Genomic DNA, 26,909 nt, shown 5'->3' on the forward strand with positions numbered 1-26,909 from the left:
ATGCCACTTTCTATGCACTGCTAATTCGAAGATAGCCTATGAAGTTGCAGTCTGTGAGTGAGCTTCTGGGGACAGTCTTTGTTCTCTTTACTGTGGAGTAGCTGCAGACTTATGTAGTCATGGTAATTGGTTTTGACAAAAAAAATTTATGTGAATCTACAAGACTTATTATGAAATTTATCATGCAGCTCCCTGTGACACTATACGTGTATAAATTCTAGCTGTGACTAGGCATCCTGCATTGATAACTTGTAAATTGAAGTTACTGTGTCTGACCTTCTCTTTGCAGTTCATAATTTGGCCACAATGCTACTTTTTATCAATTTAAAAAGAGCTACTCTCCACTTTAAGCACTGTGTCATTAAGTGTATATAGTTACATCTAAGGGTATGGTGAACTAAACAAGCAGCCATTTCTGTGAAGAAAGCACACAGTTTGCACTTTTCCTGCACTACATAGTGACGTCTGACCATCCCATTTTACCCTGAGCACTTACTGCCCATGCAGCAAGCGAGCATGAGCACTCATGTTCGCCTAGCAGCCTCATAACTGTCATGCTCTAAATGGCCCATGAATAGGTTACCATAAGATGGTGCCAAGCTGGTGCCCACTGCTGTACCATAGATTTGATTTGTTGTATGTGATGCCATCAAAGGAGAAGTAATTGTGGGTGAGAATATAGTTGGTCAGAGTGACCATGAAGGAGGTTATAGGTGTGGAGTCAGTTGGGTGTAGGGAAACTAGTGTTCAGTAGCAGCAAGGCCATGGGCATTGGGGATGTGTGTAGAGTAGCTGGGATCAACAGTGCTGAGCAGGGGGCCATGTGGTAAAGGAACAGTAACTGTGGAGAGCAGATGGAGGAAATGGTTGGCGTCTTTTGTATAGTAAGGTAGGTTACAGGTAATAGGCTAAAGATGTTGTTCTGTGAGAGTAGGGATTCTCTCAGTGGGGGCAGTAACCAGACACAATGGGGCGTACTGGATGGTTAGGTTTATGGACTTTACGAAGTACGTAGAAGGTAGGAGTGTGGGTAGTGTTACCGATTGAGGAATGAGGTAGATCATGGGGAGAGGTTCTTGGGTGGACCTAATGATTTGAGGAGGGAGAGGAGATCCTGTTGTTGATTTCTGGCCACTGTGACAGGGTTTGTAGGTGGATGAATTTGACAGCTGGCAGAGTTCTTCCCCCAGGTAATAGCTGCAGTTTGAAACCATGGTGATGGAGCCTTTGTTGGCAGATAAGATTATAAGGTTGATATCAGTTTATAGGTTGTGGATTGCGGTTCTTTCTGCAGTGGTAAGGTTGGTTTCCATTTTCAGGGATTTGGGGAATGATGGTGAGGCAAGGTTTAAGCTTAAGAAATTCTGGAATGTTAACAGGGGGTTGTTATGGGGCAATGGAAAGGAGTTCTTAGTTTGTTTACACCTTTCACTACTGGCCCTACTCCCTAAGGTTTCAGCCCCCCCTTCATCCATTCTGTCCACAAAGTTTTTTCTGCATATTTCTATGTATTTTTATGAGTTTTTCCCACACTTTTATGTATTTTACATTGTTTTGCATATTTTTTTATCCTCCACTATGGAGGACGCTCTCACCACCATACAGAATGCAGAACATAAAGAGACCCAAAACAGCCACGAACCTTTCCTCCAAAAGCCTTAGTCCCACAGAGGTAACACTCCTTTCCAAAAGCCTTATCTTTAATCACACTCTCAACTTCAATCATACTGGACTTGTTAAAGATTTCTCTCCTTCTCCCGGTCCCTACAGTGAAACACTTTCTTGTCACCCTATCAGTCAGACTCAACCTAAAACCACCCTCAGATATCATGACAGCACCCAGCAGCCCTACCCTGTCCCCACCACATCCCTGCATGCTCACACAAGCAGCACTACATTATCCCCCATTCTGCCCTTTGCCCTCCTTCCTGCTCCATGCCTCCTCCTTACTCCCACCACTGTGCTGGTGCTCTCATCAGGCAAGAGGCCAAAGACCAAAGACAGGCCAAAGACAGTGGTCATTTGTGCGGGTTTTGTTCTTGTGTAAATGTGTGTGTTTTCTGTTGTGATGCTAGATACAAACAATAGTGCAGCCACAAAGAACAAGGACTTATTTATCCACAATTAAGTAAACAACAAACACAGATACAGCACAATAAGCAGCAGAACATAATCTGAGGATCGGCACCTACTGCACTGTCCTTATATAGAAGAGAGCTCCGGCAGACATCATGGCGGGTGTGATGCCATGTGCACAAGTTGTGGGCAGTCTCTGGCGGCTGGTCCATGGAGGTACTGTTTGCAGAGTATTTGAGTGTAGTGTGCCAGTGGCCTGGTGCCATGGCGTGTATGCAGGTAGGAATGTGGGGTGTGTAGGTGTATAGGGCTATTGCACCCCTCCCCTCTTCGAGAAAGGGCGTTCCTCTGATGCATGTGTTGGAGTGACAGATGACACATCCATGGCATCAGTGGTGGGTGCTGCAGGTGATGATGGTGGCACCAGAAGGAGATTCTGGGCTGAAACTGGTGAATAGGGGCAGAACTGGTGCAGCCACAGACACGTGCAGAGCCCACTCCCCCTGCCTCCCCCCCCCCCCTCCCCCACCCCTCTCTGCAAAGTACCATAAGGGAGGACCAGCAATAAGAGCACTGTTAGCATCCTGACGTGGCAGAACTGCACTGGCAGTGTACAGTGGAGGTGCGGTGGGCACTGATGGTGAAGGAGTTGACAGTACTGACCAGCACAGCAAATTGAAGGAATGAACTACAATTTATACTCAGTGAGAGCCTTAAATTGCCCCAAAGTTAGGTTATGGTGCTTGATGTAACTCACGAAACATTGAGTAACTGGCGATAATGCCGGAGATCCCAAGTCTACATAAGTTTGTGAGTTCAGCAGTGCCACAGCTGCACCTGTGTCCACTTCTAGTCTGAGCACTTTGTCCATTACTTGCACTTCAATAAACAGTTTCATAAGCACTGGAATCAAACAATTAACATCCATGTCCATATCTGCAATGTCTGTACATTTGACTAAAGACATTTTTGACAGTTATCTAGATCTCTACTGTTCTGCCATGACATGACTTGCCATTGGCATGGTACATGCATTTCATGGATGGTGCACTATACTATTCCAAACTGGGATGCTGATTCATGAAGGCCAACAATGATTTATCCAATTTATTGGTTGAGATCTGTGGCTTGGATTATAGCTTTTTCAGAGATACAGCAAACAGCCACTTTTTTATGTATTTTTGTTTATACCAATATGGATTTTGGCCTCTTACCCAATTTCAATTGGTGTAATTCAGTCTTAAATTAGTACACCATTAGAACACTGACTGCAATTTGGATGCTGCAGTTAGCCTGCACAAAAGAGCAAATTTGTTTAGCTAATATACTTTGTGAGTTGTATACGAGGGTAGGTCATTATTATCCACAATTTAGTTATATTTTTGTTTATTTTGGTAGTACTGTCGTTTTGTGGTGATGATGCATGCTTTGTTTATTTGTTGTTATATCTTTGCAATTTCCAAGCTACTAGGTTGGTTTTGTTATTGCTGCCATGCTGTCAATCATGGCTGCTCTGCTGTCTATTTGCACCAAAGAAGAGCAATGTTCAGTGATCCAAATTTTGTGGTCGGAAGGCATATCAGGGGCCAAAATTCATCAAAGACTTTCAGTACAGTATGGGAACAGTGTTTTGCCACAACAGAGTGTCTATAAATGAATTGAAAACTTCCAAAATGGTCGCATAAGTGTTACACACGATGAAGGAGCCGGATGACCGTTTACGCCACAAATGAAGAAACAATTGAGCATTCACATGAAATGACAGGCAATTAACTATTGATGATGTGGTACGTCGGCTGCAAATTAGTCATGGTTCTGCCTACGAAATCATCCAAAACAGACTTGGGTTTCAAAAAGTTTGTGCAAGATGGGCCCAAAACAACTCACACAGTTGCATAAACAAATGCACTTGAACATCTGCAATCGCTATGGTAACGAAGGGGACAGCTTCTTAGACAGGATCATTACTAGTGATGAAATGTGTATCCGCAATTATGAGCCGGAGAGTAAATGGCAGAGTATGGAATGGAAACATCCAAATTCGCTACGCAAGAAAAAGTTCGAGACCCAACTGCCCGCAGGAAAACTGATGCTTATGGTTTTTGAGATGCACAAGGTCCAGTACAGGAACACAGGGGCACAACAGTAAACAGTGTATGTAACAGTGAGATGCTTACTGCCAGGCTAAAGCCTGCAGTTTGAAGCAAACGCCGAGGATTGCTGTCAAAAAGTGTTGTGTTGTTGCATGACAATGCCTGTCCATATACTGCTGCCCACACTGCTGAAATGCTCAAGAAACTCAAAAGTTGAAGTACTAGATCATTCTCCATATAGTCCCCATCTTGCCCCTTCTGGCTATCACTTGTTTGGTCCACTCAAACAGGCATTAAGGGGGTAGGATGTCAAACGGGACGACTTGGAGCAGGTTAGGCATTACAGGACATTTTAACTTCCACTGTCTATACTTTTACAAATTTATAAAACTTTTGCATTGTGACCAGGAAGGATTCAGGATTAGCAGTGGAAGTTCAAAAACTCAACAAAATTTTTTTTTTTAATATCTGAAATTTCATCAGTTTTTCACTTATTATTGGCTGCATTTGTTCCTATAGGTACACTTTTCTTCATAACTAGGAGAGATTCTTCGATGAATTTTGCACAGCATACAAACCATATTTACAGCTGTATGAAACTCTAGAATTTTCCATTACAAACTGTGGTAAAAATTGAGATAATTAACTATAAAATTTGAGTTTGCTCTAAACATGAAGTTTAAAATGTAACAGCTTATTAATTTTTTCATAAATGAAATAAATTCTAGAGTTTCATACACCTGTAAGTATGGTTTGTATGCTGTGCAAAATTCATCGAAGAGTCTCTCCTACTTATGAAGAAAAGTGTACCTATAGCAACAAATTCTGCCACCAGTAACTGAAAAAATGAAGAAATTTCACATGTAAAAAAACAAAAAATAATTATTTTGTCATGTGTGTGAACTTCCACTGCTATGAGTGTGAATCCTGAATCCTTCCTGGTCATGCTGACAAAGTTTTATAAATTTGTTGGTAAAAGTATAGACAGTGGAAATTAAAATGTCCTGTGGTGCCTCTGCTGCTCCAAGTCGTCCCGTTTGACGTCCTACCTCCCTTAAGGGACCGTTGACTTGCCTTGGATGAAGCAGTGAAAGAAGCAGTGCATTCCTGGCTTGCAGCTCAACCCAGAACCTTCTTTTATGAGGCCATCCGGAAGCTTGTACAACAATGGACCAAGTGTGTTGAAACACAAGGAGACTATGTTGAAAAATCATGTTCTTGTAAGTTTCCTATTTGATTACAATAAAATTTTATAACTACTTTGTGGATAATAATTGACTTACCCTCATATTTACAATACATTACTTGTTAGATAAACTTGTTTGTTGATTCTTTCAATTTTAACATTTCTGCTTGTGGCAAAAACACTTTTCCATTTGTATGTTGCACAAAAACAGTACAATATCTGCCATGTTACTGACCGACATCTTTGTTTACATCAGATAATTGTGTCTATGGCCAAAGTTACATTGTACTTATAGATTCTGAAAATACTGTTTCTATTTTAAACTTCTGTACAACTAAAAATTGAAATTGCTTAGCATAAATGTACTGAGTGCTTTGTAGAGTTATTTAATAAGTGCAGTAGTGACTGTTTAATTAAAGTATATTGAATATTACAAAAATATTATGTTATGTTTTACATTAAATAAATAATTTTAGATATTTTACTCACAGCTGGAGTGACATTTGCGAAGAATAAAGATGAAGCAACTGTCGTATGTGATGAAGAATCACTGTATGCATTACAAGGGCTCACATTTGATGTGACAGCAGAAATATATGGTCTTTTATTTATCATTGCTTTTATTCTTGTTTATGGTTGCACTTATTATGTGATTGTGAAAGTAAATTATGGATTTCCTTGGATACAGTTTATAGGGTAACTGTTTGGTCATTTAGGATGTCATTAGAGGATGCACATTTCTGAGAATAAATTTCAATGTCTTCCAGTAAGTTCATTCTTTTCCCTTTTGTGGTCGGGTGGGGTATTAGGTTGTGAGCTGTGTATGTCACTTAATGTTCATCTTGAGCTGCATGTAAGGCAAATGTGGGTTTGCTTGAGTTTTTTGAATGAAGAGTATCTATGTGTTCCCAAAAATGTGTATTGGAATTTCTTCTTGCTTTGCCAATATATATCTTCAAACATCAATTGCATTTAATTGTTTAACATTGAATAACAAGTACACTATTTTGTTCTACTTGTTTCTGTTTATTTTAAACTTTATTTTTGGCTTATTAGGCCATCTTCAGGAAACAACTGACTAGCATCTTGAATGAAGACACACTCGTTCTTAGGTAACCAAACATTATAGGTGAAGATACAATCCCTTGTATCTTACACTTTACACAGTGAACAGTGTTATGCACAATAAGTAATTAAACCACACAATATTACATGTTAAATGGATTTAATTGTGTATATTCCTGATTGAAGGTATGGCTTTCCGTTATTTTTAATAGTATGGATGGCTTTGTCCTTTATTTTGTTATTTGTGAAAAAGCTGATTCCGACATTATTCTTCAGAAAAGGTTTGCTACTTTATATGACAGTTTTCCTTAAAAAAAAAGGCATGCTCACAATGTTTTCTGTTAGCTGTGATGTGGTGTTATTTAGTGTTCGCTTGTCTATGTGGTTGGCTGTGGGGACAATTTTACTGTTTAGATCATCTATTAATTTTGGATTGTGGCCATTGTTGTAAGAAATTTAATGGTGAACGTAAAATATTTCTGAGTGTTGTATTGTGTCATAACGCAATAAACTATACTGGAGAAACCAACATTTTGGCCATAGTTTCAGTGGTCCTCTTCTGGGTCTACTACTCATTATGGTGCAGTAGGATATTCAATAAACTTTTATGTGAACTGACTCTGGCCATGAGAGCCTACGCAGTTATACTTTAATAGTATTTAGTTCATCAGATTTGTCAGCTATTTCTAAAGGGATTTTGTGTATCCTGTTGAGGATTGCTCTATATGAATCTGTTTGTGCTTTTCTAGATGGTAGGAGGTTTTGTAACAATATTCTGAGAAGGAAAGTTGCTACTCACCATATAGCTGAGATGCTGAGTTGCAGATAGGCACAACAAAAATATTTTACTTTTTTGTTTTGCCTATCTGCAACTCAGCATCTCTGCTATATGGTGAGTAGCAACTTTCCTTCTCAGAATATTGTTACATTCCATCCTGGATTTTCTGCACAGCTGCTTTCTGTGTCTACAACATATTTCATAAATGTCGTTATGGCAGCACCTCTTCATTGCTCCGTAAATGGCTACCAGTTTTGCCTACAGCCATTTGTGCTTCACAGTTGAAAGCTGTCAGAAATGCTGCCAGGTGTCAAAGATTTCTATAAATTGACTTGACTGTAGGAGTATCTTAGTGGTAAAGAATAAACATATTCAAATGTCATTCATGATGTGGCATTTTTTCATACATCTCAGTGTTATGACTCATATCTCCAGAGCTGTCTGTAGTACCATGATATAATTTTCTAGGTGCATTGAGCAGTGTATGTGGATACTATCTGCGAAATATGTTGCGGTTAGAGTCGGTAGCATGTATGTCATGCTTAATGTGACAGTTTTTCACACACCTTAGTGTTTATGACATTATGTTTCCTGATTTATGATATGTAGGTGGTTCTTACCTGCACAGTCTGACAGAAAGGGGTTGTGTGCCATGTCTGGTTGAAATCAGTCCAGTTGTTTAGAAGGAGATGTAGTGGTACATTTTGTCATTAAAAGAAAAGCTTATGTGATTGTGCTAGTGTTAACAAATCAGTCAAGTTATACATTTCTGTTAAAGTCAAGCTTTTTTTGTGCTTAAGCAAGTTGTTCTTAATAATTTCTATTGTTTCTTTGACAGGTATGTTTGTGTAGAGGATAGTGATGTCAGGTGATGCGAATTTAACTGTCTCAGTAATCTGAATGTCCTTCATACAATAATTGGTTCATAACTAGTTTATTCATAACTATTCTTAATCAGAGACTACAAAGTATAAGTTGTACAGTAATCTGCAAAGAATAATAGGGCTTCAGAAAGGGATGTTCATGTAATGATAAGATATTTTTGGTAAGACATATTATCGAAAAATGTCAGGAATTTGGCTTAAAAATGCATTAAGTAGTTATTAATTACATGAAAGCCTTTGATAAGGTACAAAGACATCTTTTCTGGAAAATATTGAAGTAAAATGTGTTTGAAATTTTAGTAAATCAAGGTGTGTGACAAGGGTGTAATCTATCACCCACTTTATTTAATTTGTATATTGGTGACCAAGTTATGAAGTAGAAAGATGAAATGTAGTTTGGAATTAAAGTAGGCTCTAGTATACCATTAAATACATTGTTATGTGCTGATGACCAGATAGTTATATGGGAAACAGAAGATAATTTACAAAGAGCAGTATGCAGATTGAGCCAAAAGGCAATATACTACAACTTAACTATATCTCCAAATAAGACAAAGATACTGACTTTCAAAGAGAAGAATCCAGTCAGTTTAAAAATAATAACAGAAAATTTTAGAATAAGTATCCCATTTCAATTATTGAGAATGTGATATTACTTTTAACCACGACAAAGACATTGAGAAGCGCATTAATATATATATCAAGCTATCTGCAGAACAATTGGAAGAATGTAGGGAATAAAAACCAGCATCATATAAGATACTTCACCTCTAACTTTAGGTAAAAGTACAAATAAATTTGCAACTCTTAGATCATTTAAGACTTTGGTGTTACTGGATATATTTTATAAGTTACTGTACTGTTATCTTTGATAAATCACCTGTTTAATACTTGTACTGGAGAAATAAATTTCTATAAAGTTGATGGGCTGTAACTACTCATGTATATTGTTCTGAATCATGGACAGTAACAAAAAAGAAAACACATGTATACAGGCATCAGTAATAAAGTTCATGCTACACATATGGGGCTGTAATAAAAAGGACAAAATAAGATCAGATTTAAAAATCTTCGCAGTTAATGACAGGATAGAAGAGAATAGATTGAAATGGAAGGACCACATTGGTAGAGTAATAGACGATAGATTGCCAAAAAGATAATGAATTATTGACTGACTGGAAAGAGAGAACTAGGTAGACCTTGTAAGAGATGGAGAGATGATAACAAGCTGGAACACCTAATCCTGGGAAGGAGAAGATGATGATGATGATGATGAACTAAACAGATGGTACTTTTGTTTTAATTGAAGATGTTGATGCAGAAAAAATTCTGAGCTCCATTGTAATCTTAGAAAACTGGTTCCATTAAATGGGTTGAAACTGAACATTTCAAAAACCCATATGGTACATTTCAAAACCAAACATTCAAAATGTGTGCAACTTAAAATACAACATAACAATCAACCTATGAAAGAAGTCGACACAGTCAAATTCCTGGGACTAAATGTGGACAAGAACTTAAGCTGGAATACATGTATTGATTTCATATCAAATAAACTAAGCAGTTTTCCATTTACAATTCAAATACTAGCAAAGTCCCCTGACTTAAGTACATGAAAAATTGCTTATCACAGTTATTTTGAATCTGTCGTTAGATATGGGGCAATTTTCTGGGGACATTCAAGTAGTGTATCTCGAATACTGAAACTGCAAAAGAAAATTGTTGATACATGTCTACTGCACACCAAACAGAGTATTGTCACCCATTATTTTGGACGTTACAAATACTAACTGTTCCCTCCATATACAGTTATGAAATTATAATCTTCCTATACAGCAGACAAAATACTTTGAGGAGAATCATTTTAATGATACATACAACATAAGAGATAAAAATAATTTTATGCTACCCACACACCAGTTGAAATTACATGCACGGACTCCACAGTATGTGGGGATGACAATGTATAACAAGTTAATGGGCAGAAACATATTTAATATGAAGCCAGAAATTTTAAAAATGGCTACAGCAGATTGTGTGAGAGACATGCTACTACTCAACAAAAGAATTCATAGAAGATGAATGATAATTTGAGCAAGGGGTACTTAAGTGTTATATTTTATTGTATGCATATATAACGAAATTGTATTATTATTATGCTGTTTGATAATCTCAGCTGTTCTTTGTTTATGGTCAAATTTTACCACAATTTGACTTGTCTCCTGTACCTGAATCAAATGATTTAGATTATTACGTTATGAGGGGGAAGAAAAAATAAAAATGAAATAAAATCTGTACTGCGTATGTATCAGTGCTTCAATGAAAAAGGTAGGAGTATTAGAGGGAAATATAATTTACAGTAGACAGAATAGTAAAACATGAAGAATTGTTGTACAGAGACCAAAATCTGAAGACTATTATGATCGACTAGGGCCTCATAGGCGTCGCTCTACAAAATTCATACAAATCGTGAATCCCTGAGATCTAATTTGTACATAATAAATCTCTTAATTAAATCTATGTTGTATAGTCCTTTGTGTATGACATTTATGGAATCTTTTAAAAACAGTGCCTTTGGATGTGGTATGTCTGTGATTTTACAAGGACTGATGTATTTATGAAAAAATTTATTCATCTTCTTGTATGAATTTTTGCCTATACCATGTCTCACACCTCAGATTCTTACAAGTATGTTAGTAAAATACCTTGTAACTGACTCCATTGTTCCATCATTAATATATTAGATTTGTGTGGTTTTCATTTTAAACTCTCCAGTAATACTCCTGTTTGGTTTGATTTCTTCCACTGTGTTGATGTTAGCCATAGCCACTGAATGAACCTGTTTGACCCATTGTTGTTCTTGCTTAAAAGTTACTGAATTATTTTTAAGAGATAATGTATAGGCATTATTCTCTCCTCCTCATGTTACTCTATTCTTATAAAGTCTTGTGACACTTTGTTGTCAAATAATCAGTCTAAACCTTAGAGATGTATGTCTAAGTTGAGATTAGGTTCTACTAATAACATTTTATAAAATGTAAAAATATCAGTTGTGATAGGTAGCATCATTTTGTATTATGCTCTTTTACTTTTTATTCTACTCTTTCTTTAAGTAATTGCTTCTCTTCCTTTGCTTGAACAATGCCACTGTTGTAAATTACCCCATCAGGCCACCTATGCAGCTTTAACAATGGTTCTTTGATAAATCCCGTACCACTGGGGAATATCCACCAGGTAAATGTGGCAATTCATTTAATATAAGCAAAAATTTTGTCATCATTTTAGCACAGGTGGTATATCTGGTTGAACAATATGTACAACAAAGTCTTTCAATCTCTTTCATCACTTTTTCTGATGGACTGGATTGAGGATGGTGTTTCCCATGTTAAAAATTCCTTAACCCTTTCAGACCTGAATTTTTTCTGGAGGAAAGAAAATTTTTCTTTATGCTCTAATGCTCCTAAGTGGTTTTTAATGATTTTAGACACATGATTTATACAGATATATGTATCCATTTTCAGTACATACTTTGAACATTTGGTTTCTTTTTATGGACTAAAATAAATAATTTTGTGATATTTTCTATTGTAATAGATAAACTGATAATTCGAGAATTACCATGCAAAATAACAATAATAATAATCAGTTATGCAGTGCAATATAACAAACCAACTACTTCTGTGAATTCTGGCAGTCACAAGCTGCTGCACACTGCTACATTCATTTGATGATATTTTTATAGTGATGCCCAACAGGTGGGAGCACTTGTGCATAATGAAAAGGTTGAACATTCACGGATATCTCCATTTGATCAATATTTCAATTAACTTGATCACTTTTGACGTTCTGGTTTCGTTGTGCAGAAACCTCATTTTCTGTGCCAGGATTCTGTTCTTGCAGCTGTTCATGCTGTACATGTTGAAGGAGTGCTCTACTGCATCTTGTTGAGTCATCTGTTCTGTGTTAAATGTACACTCATGTTCTATGCAATGCATCTCCATTATGCCAATGTTCTTTTCTACCTCCACATCTCGCATAACTAGCACACTTTACCATTTAATTATGTACCACTTCTTAATGTTTTCTGTAAACACCAAAAATGTGTTTTACTAATTTTTTTATATTATAAAGTTTTCTTTCATATATAATTGTTAACTATACTTCACATTTAAGATTCTAATCATCTTTTTTATTATTATTATTTCATTTCTAGGTATATTTTAAAAGACAGCCACAACAGCTACGCAAAATCTACACTGCTCTTACACTTCTGAGCACACAAACAAATGTAACCATGAATGATGTGCGTAGTGCTGTTTTACCATTATTGAGAGGTAACAGCTTTCTCATTGAAAGTTTATTGGAAATTATACCACAAGAGCATCTTCCAGACAGGTATAAAACATTTATTTTGATATACTTACAGAAAATAAATTTTAAATGCAGCTGTTCATGTGTGGCAGTGGAGTTTAATTCATTATTGCATGTATCAGTACAAGCCTACTTTCCGTTTTTAGTCTGTCGACTGATTTTGATGAGATGGGTTGTGCTGAAGTTGACAGTGACAACTTGGGAGATGATGATCAAATGGAAACATTAATTGTTCCTGATCAAGAAGACAAATATGGCAGTGATACTTGTATATGTACATGTCACAACTCCACCAAACAAAAGTATCGTTCCCGAATACATCATTGTGTACCATGCGGAACAAAGGTATCTATCTGTCTATCTATCTATACTTTAAAGCGAGAATATAACTCCAGGTCAAGTAATTGTTACAAGAATATAATTAAAACTTTAGTACGAAATAATTAGGAATTGAGAGTTCATTGCGTGATGTATTGTACACAGCATTTGAATCGAGTGTTAGTATATTGCTGCTGGAGGCTATGATTATTTTCTCTCTACTTTTTTAAGGCAGACATATATCAAAAACTAGAATAAATAGTTAGATTGCATTAGTGTCATTCTTCTTCATCATTTGAGAGCTGCATCTATGTATCATGAAAGAAATGAATGCAAATCCAATAATTCTGTGTGTGGCCTACAATGCTGATTATAAATGTTACAGGTACAATACATAATGTAAACATTATACAATAGTACCTGTTGTTGGTCACAACATTGTGAGTAAATGTTAAATGGGTTCCTGTGTTATTTGTTATCTATTGTATAACAAGTCTGTAAATAAAATCATCACCGTAATTAAAATACAGTTGAATGCAGATCAAAAAAATCTACTTACAAGAGGCAGTAGATGTAGAAGTAAATTTGTGAACTATTTTCTCAGTATTCTTATTTCCGTAATCCTTCTTTACTAGTTGAAGAAACCTTGAGCTCTGAGTGCTACTGATTTTGTAACTTTTATGTGTGTCTCTCTTTGCTGTAATTTTTTTAGTAATTATGGTAAGATTTGCACATGTAAGAATATTAATTACTGTTTGTGAAAAGTTGCGCATTTATATTACACAAGACTGTGCTTACTGCTAAAACTGCACATAATTTGTTCCTTTATCTTTTCTGGAATTCTGCCAAAAATATACCTAGCATCAGTACCAAAGTGCTAACCACAGATGATAGAGAAAATCATTTAAACACTAGATTCATTGGAAATTCCTTAGGAGCCCTTTATTAGGTCATCAGTTAGGACACAGGAAAACAAAAAGAGGAGGAGGAATGAGGTAATTTAAAGCAAGAAAGAGAAGCAGTTGCAGAATTTTTGAATAATATGAAAAGGATAGATTGCTACTCATGACACAGAGGAGGCATTGAGTCACAGGCAGGTACAATGAAACTGAATTTGAGAAATATTGAGCTTTTGGACTAAGCCCTTCATCAGATGTAGAAAACTCACACACATTCACACAAACAAAAGTCACAAAAACACACTGGTTACTATACATGACAACAGTAGCCATATATGTGTTATGCCATCCTGTATTTTCATCACAGTGAGAACCATATTATGAACTAATGGGATGACATGTTACATGGTGATGACATAAAAGTATACACATATTTTAAACATACAAAAATGTTCAAGCACACACAATATTTAAATGACCTTATCGTAAATAATTTAGAGGTAAAGGAGATGACTCACCAAATAATAGAAGCATTGAGTTATTAACAACTAAACAAAAAAAAGAATGAAAACTTGGGTAGCTTTTGGACGTATCCTTTAATGAACTGGAATCTCTCTCTCTCTCTCTCTCTCTCTCTCTCTCTCTCTCTATCCCTCTATTACTACATTGTACTGGCTGATTGTATGGCCTACATAAATCAAGTAAACATTTCAAAATTTACTTGTGGTATTACTCAGTAGCATCCCTGAGCATGTCAGAAATCTTTTCTTAATTGTAATTAGGGTTGGTGTTGGATTGGTTACTGAAATAGGAGAAATTTTCCTGTCTGGAAAAGTTCCTTCCTACCTCTGCATATCTTGAACACTGTTAAACTCACTTACATGACATCTTATGTTTCCCCAGAATAAAGTCTATTTAAAATGCAGTCCAACTTACCAAAAGGAGGTGATGTCAGGTGGCTGAACAGTATTCCTTAGCCGGGGGGGGGGGGGGGGGGGGGGACTCCGTCTACAGGCCACAAGTGACCCATCAGGACCATCCGACCGCCTTCTCATCCTCAGAGAAGGACGCGGATAGGAGGGGCGTGGGGTCAGCAGACTGCTCTCCCGGTCGTAATGATGGTGTTCTTGACCGAAGCCTCTACTATTCGGTTGAGTAGCTCCTCAATTGGTATCACGAAGCTGAGTGCACCCCGAAAAATGGCAACAGCGCATGGCGGCCTGGATGGTCACCCATCCAAGTGCCGTCCACACCCGACAGCGCTTAACTTCGGTGATCTCACGAGAACCGGTGTATCCACTGCGGCAAGGCCGTTAGTCTCACAACAGAGAAGTTAAATTGACAAATGGACAACACAAGATTTAATCAAAGTAAGAGGTTTGTCAAGGACACTGGACACTAATCAGACAAGGGGAAGACAGTGCTTAATTCAGAGTCAGTGGAAGTAGCAGTGTCACTGCTCATAGTGACAGATGTAATCAAGTCTTTGTCGGACTGTTGTAATATGCCTTTATTATTCCATTCTTCTTGTATAGCTTGTTCGTATGTTTTACTTCTTTTTGCCAATCTGTGGGCGCACTTTTTCTGTTGTGTCCTTCAAAAGGTGCTCCACTTCAGTCAACATAATATTTTATTCTCTGTAGCAATATGTTGTCTGAACTGAGCCCAAGTGAGTTCTGTTGCATTAGAATGGCAATGATATGGATGTAGTCTGACCTCTTCACACCCTATATTTTTGCCATTTCATCCACAAGGTAAACTAGATACTTTGGATTGTGTTCCAATGTTAGTTCTATTAATTTTGCTCTTTTCAAGTTATTGTCAACTGGTATGTTGTTTCTCCAGCCAACAAAGAATGCCTTTATGGGCTCCTTACCTTGTATAACTGACTGATACAGAATGTTAACCGTAACAGTCACAGGGTTTTCATTAAGGTTTGAAGCACAGAGCTTTGACCAATTTCACAAAAGTTCTGTGATTCATCTCTTCATGATAATCAGAGGCCTTACTTGAAATAATAACAACAATTGGGAATGAAACCTTTTAAAATACAATTACTCTTTTCCTTCTGCTAATCGGAGTTTCCATACTACTGCTTATGATATCGTGTGTCCAGCCATTTTTTGAGTTGTATCCCCCATGTAGTTGTGTTTCATCAAGTCAAACACTACTATCAAAATTTGTCCCTATCAATTTCTTCAGATAATGATACTGTCAGACTGTAATATCTCAATGTTCCATTAATAACTTGTCCTGACAAATAGTTTTATAGCACAATCCTAACTTTTACACAACTTGTAGCAAGGATTATTTACCATTCTGAAACATGTCAATGGCACATAACTTTTTAAGTGTTGAATGCTCCACCCCTGAATAATCTGCAAATATTTCATGACAAATTGCATCTTCCTGAAAACTCTTGAGATATGTGACCTTCATCTTGAGGCATCTCTTCTTTCTGGGTGTCACCAATTTCGATCATTTACCTGATTCTTGTTCACAAGTTTCTCCTTGCTGACACTAGTAAAGTAAAGTAAAGCCATATGGCATGAATGGCTGGGAGACCCCAAAGGCCAGGTTCAGTCACCTAATTGGAAAAGTATTCACTTCGCGCACACAGGCACCTTTCCGTTGCGAGGTGTGAGCTGTGTATGTAAGTATAATTGTTAAGTTTAGGTGACTGTAATGAGTGTGCATGTAGTGTGTTCTAGTGTAACATCAAGTGCTGGCATGTCGTCCTGGAACGTAATGGCAGAGAAGGCTGTGGGACAACGTCAGCCAGTAGTACGCTGATCAGAACCACACCACGACAGGAGCAGCCCTTATATGAAGAGAATATAAGAGCCGCTCCATGCTAGCCGCAGCCTCACTAGAAGATGAGCCATGACTCGTGATCAGTATTATTTCCTTGCATGGAAATTATTATGACCAATTATTATGACATGCATTTGTTGCTGCTCATATCTTGATGGCATTGTTACTAAAGTAGCACTGAAGGATTTTCCCATTTTATATAATAACACAATGTTTCAAACCAATGTAAATTTTACAGATTAAAAGTACTCCTCTTCTTCTCTTTCTTCTTTTTTTTAAAAAAAGAGGTTTATTTAAAAAGGAAAAATTTTAGCACTTCTACTATGGCTAATCAATATTTCTGGTTTTTTGCTGGGTTGTTAAAAAAACACCTGTTATACTTGAGACCAAATAAATAACAAAAAAAAAAGACCTGTTATTCAGTTCTATAATACTGGTATTGGTTGTAACTGGTCGTTTTTCCCATCCCTAGTCCTGCAGGGCAGCATTGTGTACTATCCCGCAATGATACTCGAGCCAGCTCCATTGCCTGCATCTCAATGTCTTGGGTGAGGACTCCACCACTGATGAGCAAGGGAAAGAGGACACCATTTCAAATTCCATAGTCTCCTCAGTGGGAAGTGCAAGAGAAAAGTCTCACTGGCCATGTATTCTGTAGTTGAAGTTAGGATGGCGGAGAGTGCAGGGGAAAGGGGAGGGGGGTGGCAATAGGAAAGCATGCTGCCACTATTGGGAGACTGCCACCAGAACAATGCTGTGACTGATTCCATCAACCAGTTGGTGTGGAGATAGCAGCATTGAAGGTCCAACAGGTTGTCGCCGCAATTGATTGGAATGACAGATCAGCTACTCCCGACTAAAATCCACCACAAACAGCTGCTGACCCTTGTGGCCCACCACAACACCTGGCAGCCAATAATCATTAATACATATGCTTAAACTGACTGTGGCCAAAAGACTAGACATAGACTGCAGCCCCAGGAGAAAAACGTGGCAGGTTGCTGTGGTCAGGTATGTGACTAGGGTTGCAGCAAATCCAAAAGACCTCACAGTTGACACCTATGCTAACATTCCAGACTACGCCCTTTTGCCTTTATCACCCAATACATAGCCAGGAAACTTGACAGGGCATTAGTGTAGATGAGGCAGACACAGACTTTGTTCATTTAGGTCTTGAACCTAGGCACGAAGCACTCCACCTCCAAGTTAGACTCTGGGTGGAACGGGTTGGTAGTCAGATGTTGGATACCATTGTGAATGCAGAAATCTTCTAACTCCTCTGAAACAAATTGCCAACTTGCCAGGAGGAGCCCTCATAGCAAAAATGACCAATAACGTGCGAACAGTTGCTGGCAATATCGCTGAGGATAGCTTGGTGATGTATAGGAAATTTGATAATGTATTGACCACCAACAACCACATGCTTACCAATAAAAGTGGCCCACAAAATCAAAATGCATCCTGTTCCAAGGGTTCTCCAGGACTGACCAAGGGGAAAACTGAAACGGCAGTGCAGCCAGGTTTCGTGCACAGGCTGACAAGCCCTCACTGGTGTTTGATGTTGTGATCGATCATCGCCGAGTAGACATGACCATGTGCCAATGCTTTCATATGAGTCATACGCTAGTACGACACCTGCAGTAGCTCAAGTATGCAAGGATGTAATGCAGGAGGAACAACAAGTATACAGTGTTGTGCCTCTATAGCAAGTGGAAGGACCCTCTAATCCATGTTGAGTTGACCATTTAGGGGGAAAAAAAAACCGCCCGCCATACCAAATCCGCTCAAAAAGAGCCCACACCACCTGAGCAGCAGAAATGATTTTCCAGAAAAGGAGGTTGTGGTCTTGGCAGCCATGGCCTTGTACACCACCAAAGGAAAATCCAGCAAGGTCTGCTCCAAGACATAATCAAAGGTGAAATTGAGAGCGTCGTGCTGGTCATACTCTGGATCCAGTCCCACTGGCAACTGCAATAGTCTGTTAGCATTGGCATTGATGGACATTGGACTGGTACAGAGTTTCATAAGCGTAATTACTGAGGAAAAGCACACATCTCTGCAATCAGTGGGCAGTCCTATCTGGCAGTTTGGGCCAAGGGCCAAATAAGAAACCAAATTCCTTGTGGTTGGTGATCAGTAGGAACTTCACCCCAAGCCATAAAAGTGAAATATTTTAGTTCTGAAATCGATAGCCAGTGAGTAATATGTTGGGCTGTGAAATGTGTCTTTGATGTGAATGTATGGTATGCTTGGTGCCATCTGGATTCCGATGTGACAGGACTGCGCGAATGCCTCTCTGGGATGCGTCACAGGCAATGGTCAAAGGTTTACCTGGTGTAAAAAGAAGCCAAACATAAAGTGGAGCACAGACACTGCTTGAGGGACTGAAATCCACAGATCAGGCAACTTTGATGCCCATTTGGTGAAGCCAATTTAGAGGGTGGCAGATGTGTGCAGCCTGGGGAATGACCATACCATAATACGAAATCTTGCCCATAATGAACTCGAGCTCGTTCAGGTTCTCATGTGCCAGCCAGTTGACAATGGCTTTGGTGGTAGTCTGTCAGGACAAAGCCTTCTTTGCTGAACACGACCCAAAAAGCGCATCATTGGGGAAAAAACTCTATTTTTCCAGTTGGCAGCAGGCATTGGAAAACTATTTGCAGATTCTGCAAATGCTCAACTCTTCTACATCTACATCTACATCTACATCCATATTCCGCAAGCCACTTGACGGTGTGTGGCGGAGGGTACCTTGAGTACCTCTACCGGTTCTCCCTTCTATTTCAGTCTCGTATTGTTCGTGGAAAGAAGGATTGTCGGTATGCCTCTGTGTGGGCTCTAATCTCTCTGATTTTATCCTCATGGTCTCTTCGTGAGATATACGTAGGAGGGAGCAATATACTGCTTGACTCTTCGGTGAAGGTATGTGGAGGCCGTGACCCAGATGTCATCAAGGTATTTCACACAGTAAGGAGTGTCCTGATTCAACTGCTCCAAGTAATATTAATAACTTTCAAATGCAGATGAGATTTCAAAAGGCAAGTGATTAAACTGATAGAGCCCAGAGGAGGTGTCCAGCACCAAGAAACTCTGAGAATTAGTCTTCAGTGACAACGGCAGGTATGTGTTGTGCAAATTGATGTGCAAGAAATACCGATCCCCTAACAACTTTGCCAACAACTCCTTAGGTTGCAGAATGGGATATGAGTCTGCGCACATTGCCCATTGAGCCCATTGATTGTCTGTTTAAAATTGTTGCAAAAGTGGATAGCGCCTTGTAGCTTCTGAATCTCCACTGAAGGGATGGCCCACAGACTCAGCAAAATAGAAGAAACAACGCTGATATCCTGTCAATGTTGCAACTTGACCTTGAACTTATTGCACATGTCAAAGGGAATGGGGCAGGGCTGACAAAATTTAAAGATTGCATATGGCTTAAGGGAGCGTGTGCCTCCAAATTTCCTGCTCAACTCAAAGTTTTCTTGAACAGCTGGTTGTACAACTTTAGTAAAAAGTCTAAATCTTTGGAGGGAGCTGATTGAGACAGTAAATGTATTTTGTCAACTATCTGGAAGTCAAAACAGAAAAAGTCTCTAACCTGAAAATATTTTGAGCCATCAGCAAATTAACCTCCAACAGTCTAAGTTGCTGTTCCACATTCTTATAATGTGCCAAGATGGAGAACTGCCCCCAGAAAGGAAAGCACTGTTTACTATAAGACACAACTTGACAGAATGGCCAGTGCACTGCAGTGCAGAACAACCCAAAAGCTGGTACATATCTAAGTTAGTTAGGCTGAGGGACATTCCTGTGATATGTGAAACTCAATCAGTCACCCATCCACTACCAGCGACAGCAGAATATTCTGGGGCAATATTTGTGGGCCGTTGGAGACAGCCTCAGAAACCAGGGAAAACATAGGGTCCTCCGACAACCACCCACACATAGTGACGACTGACACAAATTGCTTGTTATAGTGGAAATGCAGCTGCTGTGCTGCCATAACGGCATGGGTACATCTACATCCATACTCCGCAAGCCACATGACGGTACTTGGAGTACCTCTATCAGTTCCCCTTTCTGTTCCAGTCTCGTATTGTTTGTGGAAAGAAAGATTGTCGGTATGCCTCTGTGTGGGCTCTAATCTCTCTGATTTTATCCTCATGGTCTCTTTGCGAGATAATGGCTGGCTGTTGACTTGGGCAGGAAGAGAGTAGATCCAATAGCAGAAACAATCATCCGCAGTTTAAACGCACCACAATAGATGAACAAAGCACAGAACTGATATTCTAGTGCTACCAGAAGTGCAGGGTGATTCAAAAAGGCCGTTACAACTTTGGAATGATATAAAAATATATTGAGATAACTTACAGAACAGTAGATGTGTTATTTTGTAGCAAACAACCTCAAGTTTGATTCAAGTAGCGCATCAGTACCCCATTACACCAACAGTAGCACCAGCGTACTGCACAGTTAAAGTAACCACTTTTGCTGGTGTGGAGCGTGCTCCCTGTGTGTTTTGGTTTCATGAAACTAACTGTGCAACAAATATTCAGCATAAATTTCACATTGAATAAGCTCAAGAATCTCCAAGCAGGCCTACAATGTACACTGGGCACAAGAACTTTGTTGAGGTGCATTGTTCACTGTGACATGACAAACCATCTGGTAGCCCACATTGATGATTATGTCAACTAGGTTTGGGAGAGCTTTGTCCACAATTCACAAAAATCAGTGTGACGTGCATCTCGCTAGACTCGCATTCCACAATACACTGTTTGGCAAGTACTGCATACACATTTGCACTTGAAACCAAACAGATTCACAGTGCCACAGCACATTAGTGATGCAGATAAGATTACTCGTGGGAAATTATGTGTGAAAATGTTGCATTGAATAGAGGATGACGAGACATTCTCAACACAATAATCTTTAGCAATGAGCCAGAATTTCATATCAGTGATATGGTGAACACACGCAACTGCAGAACATGGGGCAGTGAAAATCCATATGCATCCCTGGAACACATTCGTGACAGCCTCAAAGATAACATGTTTGGTGCCCTTCTTCTAGAAGAAAACTGTCACTGGTATTATGTATCTGGATAGCCTTGAAAACTTCTTAATCCAACAGATCAATGAAGATGACTGAGAGGGAATGGTTTACTATGAGCAAGATGGTGCACCACCTCATTTCCTCATGGAAGCTTGACATTTCCTTGATAATTGCTTCCTAGGTCAATGGGCTGGCCATGAAGGGCCAGTCGCCTGGCCACCTTGCTCTCCAGACTTGACATCACTGGATTACTTTCTCTGGGGTTTCGTTAAAGACCATGTGTATGTTCCTCCCCTATCAAACAATTTAGCTGATCTGAAAAATTGAATCTATGCCGCCATTGCTCAAGTTATGCCTTATTTGCTGCAATGAGTCCGGGAAGAAACTGATTATTGGTGGGATGTTTGCTGCATCACAAATGGTACTCGCATCGAACCAATTGGAGTTCCAAATTGGGAACTGTTTTATGTCCAGAATATTCTGAATCTTTTTCCTTATTTCTTGAAAACCAGCACATAGCTTTTTTAATCCGTCTGCCATCCATTTGATTGACTTAAAGTTCCTGCCATTGTCATTTTATTTCCATTACAATCATAATTACATCTGCTACTCTAGTCTGTTCCCTGATCCCTTCACTGTTTCTCATTATTATTTCAAATAAGCAACTCTCCATTGCTAGCTGGGCAACCCTCAGTTTCTATTGATTTTTACATTATAAATCTGTATCTCTTGACCACAGCCCAAAACTGATGGTACACATTGATTATAAATTTTCCACTCATTTCATTCAGAAACTTAATTCTCTTCGTGTCCAATCATTTATTTTCTTCAACTGTTCTAAATAGAAAAACTCATTGCCTATTTTTTCAGTTAACTGTTAATTTATACAGTTATTTAAAATATTACTCATATTTTAGTCTTATTGTAATCATGTCGACTTTCAAGTTTGCTTTTTTAAGTTTGCCCATTAGTTACTAAAGTTGATCTGCATGAGAAGCAAACAGTACAGTGTCATCAACAAACTGAAGGAAGGTCAGATATGTTTTTGCTAACCCATATTCTGCTTAAGCATCTGAAAATTTCCTATAGGGCTACTAATAATAATTTTGGTGCTGTGGAATCACATTCCCTAACTCCACTTTCAATTCTGAATTTCTCACTGTCTTGATTAAGTCTTATAAAAATTGGAATTGACATATTTATTATTTAGTGTACTAACACATGGTGAATCAGTGCCAAGTTTACAAACACATGTCAGTAAAGGTTTCTTTTTGCATGTATTTTATTTTTTTGTTGAAAAAATCAGAAACTTACTCAAATTTATAAATCCCAGATGGTTGTTTATTTATGTCCTCTCTCTCTCTCTCTCTCTCTCTCTCTCTCTCTCTCTCTCTCTCTCTCTGTACTTTATATGGATCTAGACACCTCATATGACTTTTCTTCTGGAATACTGTGACTGTCATTATTATCCCTCTGTTTTCCTGAACTTTAAGGACATTAACAGTGTCCATTTGGGTGTTCAACTGAGTTGTTGATTCCATTTTATGCACACTATTTTGTTGACCAACCTATTTGTCTTCAGATGCTGCAAGTTGTGTTGCTATGTTGTTATGTGTACTCGCTGCCTAGACTCCATCTAGACTGGACCAGTTGACATAATATTTTGAACGAAGTGGAGTCAGCAACTTGACTAGACACCTGAAGGCACACTATTAATCATTCATGAGGAGGAAAATTGAGAGATCACAAGACAAACACGTAAAGAAATTTTTGAATGCTTGAACAGTTTCCTTACTTTCTCTTATTAGTTACTGTGCCACCTATCATATTAATTAGTGCAATATGATGTTTACCCAACGTAAGTTTCTCTTGTTTTGTTATTCCTCGTTTTGTTTCAGTTGTTCCTCTTGATAAATTTTCCTAGTGCCTTTTCATACCCTCTCAAAGATAGTTCCCAAGGGGTTTTGATGATGACAGCTTATTGTACAAAGTTTCTATGCATACTTGAAACTCTCACTTTTTGTTTGATAGCTGCCTTGTTTCATTAGCTTTTTTCTTGTGCCCAACATCTTTTGCTGTTTGCATTACTACTTTTGTGAAATAATTACTACTTTCATCTATGTTGGTATCTTCATCATTTTCTAAGATGCTGGACTTTTTGCATAATTTAATCTGGTTCACTTCTTTCTCATGTTCTACAATTTTGACATCCTGTAGTTACTAATTATAAGGTTATTTAAAACTGTCACGTTCTCTCCAATAGCTATCTTGTTTCATTAGCTTTCTTCTCACCTGCAACATCTTTTGCTGTTTGCACTAGTGATTATGTTAAATAATTACTACTTTCATCTATGTTAGTATCATCATCATTTTCTAAGATGCTGAACTTTTTGTGCATAATTTAATCTGGTACACTTCCTTCTCGTGATCTACAGTTCTGACTTCCTATAGGTAGTAATTATAAGGGGAACTCAAAATCTTTCCACTTGAAGGACTTACAGTCCGGATGCGATATGCCAATCAGGCAAAATTGCCGTGGACATTGGGGGAAACATCCCACCGGTGCACCAGGTTGAAGATACTTGTTTGGTAAAACACTGTGTTCTACTGCATGAAGAAGTCTGTAATAGCCTGCAGCACATCCTAGTCTGATAGGAATCATCAACTCTTCAAGGTCTTTTTTAAGAGGCATAAGATGTGATAACCACAAGGGCAGAGATTAGGTCCATAGGGCGGGTGCTCGAGTGTCTCCCACTTGAGTCAGCATGACTTCTGCATTAGACATTTCCAATATGTGGATGTGTGTTATCATAATGCAGCAGCACCCGTTGTCACAGTTTTCTCAGATGTTTTACCTTAATTGCATGCAGTACTGTATCCCAGTGATGGAGACACTAGGTTCCTTGAAATCGGGGTGATGTCCCAGATTGATCTGCATCTTGTGTTGAATCATGTCCAGTATGGAACTTGGTGCACTGTTCCTCAATGATGGTTTTTGACAGACATGCTGCTGAATATACATTCTTCATTCTTTTGTGAGTGTCTACCAATGTTGGTCCTTTGGCAGCCAAGAAAAGAATAATAGCATGTTAGTCCTGCTTGGACGCAGTTGGTAATAACTTCACTGTAGTTCTCGTTTCAGCAGGTCTGCATGTTGGAAAGACATGAATGCCACATTTCAGTGCTTATATGACTGCATCAGAGTCACATTTTATAGCATGTATGCTGCAGCAACACCCTCAAATGGAATCTTTTTGGCCACTCCTTGTTCATGGAAAATGAAAGTGCTTAAGGACCAGCACATCTAGTACAGTTTCTTTATAGTTTCATTTGGTTCTTGCTATTCTTCTGATTTTTTCTGGAAGAATATGATAAGCAGCATTATATTATTTTTCAGAAATTCTGTTAACAAATGACTTTCATCATTTCTGCTAACATAGTCCTGTCAGAGTTTCCAACTAAATGTTAGTTCTTTGGTTTTCTGTTGCTGATGCATTAAATCCCCTTCCGCCATTATCATATTGTAGTGCTGTTTGCTGTCATTTATCAGTTTCTGTGACTTTTTATTGAGACCTTCTTCCTCATTTTAAAAATATATGTTGCTGCTTAGATTTGACTGATTTTTGCAGAATGTATTTTGTTTATTTTAAAAATAAGTCTTAATATTATGTTTGAGGTTCATTCAGTATCTATATATCGTTCCGTATATATTCCTGCTTGTGTTTTAGCTCTAAAACAGTCCGATGTTAAGAATGGTTACCTATTGTATGGATCATTCTTTGTTACAGTTCATTCATGGAAGAGTCTTCATGCAAATAGGAAAGGTTCTTCGACCAGCAAAGGTAATTTTTCCAGATTGTGACATGACAGCATGTATTGAGAGACTGGCACCTAAACAGTGTATTAAGAAGACGCGCAAAAAAGATAGTGGACACAATGAACCAGGTGCTTTGAAGGAAACATCACCATCCAAAGCAACACTGAATCCAACTGTGATGCAGCACAACAGCTGCTCACAGTCAGATATTAGCAATTTGGCAGGCAAGGATGCAGTTAAACCAAAAAATATTAAACCACGAGCTGTGAACAGGAACAACAAAGTTCTTGAAGGTATTCGTCCAGATACTAGCAATACCAGAAACAATCTTCGCTTTTCTCAAGCTACCAGAAGCAGCAGAAGTGGTACCCTCAAAGTGTGCATCAAAGTTCCAAAACTAAGTGGAGAAAATAAAACTGGTAACAGCTCCTTGTCCAAGAGAGGTTCTGTAAAACGATCAAGAAGCAGCTCCAGAAATAGAGTTCGACAAAAGTCGCTTGAGTCAGGAACTAAATCACCACCACCATCTGATAAACAAACTTTAGATGGTGCTTGTTCCACGTGTATAACAAGCACCCAAGAAAAGAATGAGAAAATTCAAGATTGTCAGCTACATAAACCACCTGCCAAGAAACAATGTAGATTAATGGACAATGTGTCCACTGTGGAATCAGTTGTGCATAACAATTCTATAGAAGTTTCTCTTAATGAGGTGGGTAGCTGTAATGTGTCCTTAGACATGCAGTTGCTAAAGCAGCCATCAGTAACATTAAAATGTATAACTGAAAGTGATGAAACAGTCCATTGCAGCCCTGATGATAATACTCTCAGTGTTGACAGTACATTATCCAGAAATGAAGATAGTTTCAACTGTGGTGATTCTTGTGCATCATCTATAATGAACAAAGTAACTGACACTGCACCTGTCAAGTTGGTTGCTGAAATGGAACAACATAATCAGCAAAATGAAGGTACTTCCCCATGTTTAGGAAGTGATGAGGTACAATCCAGCTCAAAAGATTCTAACGTTATTGAGCCGCTTGAACAAGAGTATGGAAAGAGCAGTGAGGAGAGTGTTAGTGTTTCAAATTCTCACCAAGTAATAGTTGAAAGAAACACTAGAGATGACTTGGCCTTTCATGTATGCTCTTCTGATTCAATATCAGAGGACACTACACAGATGACATGGACGAAAGAAGAAGATAAAGTTATACTGAAAATGTTTCAGCAGGAATGTGCTACAGAAAGAATACTTTACATGATACGTCAACAACTGCCTCAGCGATCTGTAGAACAGGTAAGACACAGAGAAATAATTTCTTGTTTATGTACTAGTGACCTGTCCTGTCTGGATAGTATTAAGTATCTACAGCCAGATGGCTTGGCTCGTGTAAGTGGTAATAAGTTATATACACAAACCTTCCTTGTGAATCAGTCTATGCGATACCCAGTTCCCTGGGAAATTGGGAAAACTCAGGGCATTCTTCCATTTTGTCCAAAAACCCCTGAAAAACACACGGACCCGATTGCCTTTTGGGTTTAAGCATTTG

The 26,909-nt window shown here is 38.5% G+C and overlaps 1 protein-coding gene across 7 annotated transcripts in view; it reads left to right on the plus strand.

Annotated features, from left to right (window-relative positions):
* The window catches only part of LOC126483869 (uncharacterized), a 134,870-nt gene that overhangs the window by 93,998 nt on the left and 13,963 nt on the right, over window positions 1–26,909 (plus strand). For all 7 annotated transcript variants that reach the window (XM_050107103.1, XM_050107104.1, XM_050107101.1 and 4 more), the window contains 3 exons: window positions 12,296–12,477; window positions 12,600–12,798; window positions 25,331–26,656. In XM_050107103.1, the coding sequence (XP_049963060.1) occupies window positions 12,296–12,477; window positions 12,600–12,798; window positions 25,331–26,656 (1,707 nt within the window). The remainder of the gene's footprint in view (window positions 1–12,295; window positions 12,478–12,599; window positions 12,799–25,330; window positions 26,657–26,909) is intronic.

This window comes from Schistocerca serialis, chromosome 6 (assembly GCF_023864345.2).
Source record: "Schistocerca serialis cubense isolate TAMUIC-IGC-003099 chromosome 6, iqSchSeri2.2, whole genome shotgun sequence".
In the NCBI taxonomy this organism is placed as follows: domain Eukaryota; kingdom Metazoa; phylum Arthropoda; class Insecta; order Orthoptera; family Acrididae; genus Schistocerca; species Schistocerca serialis.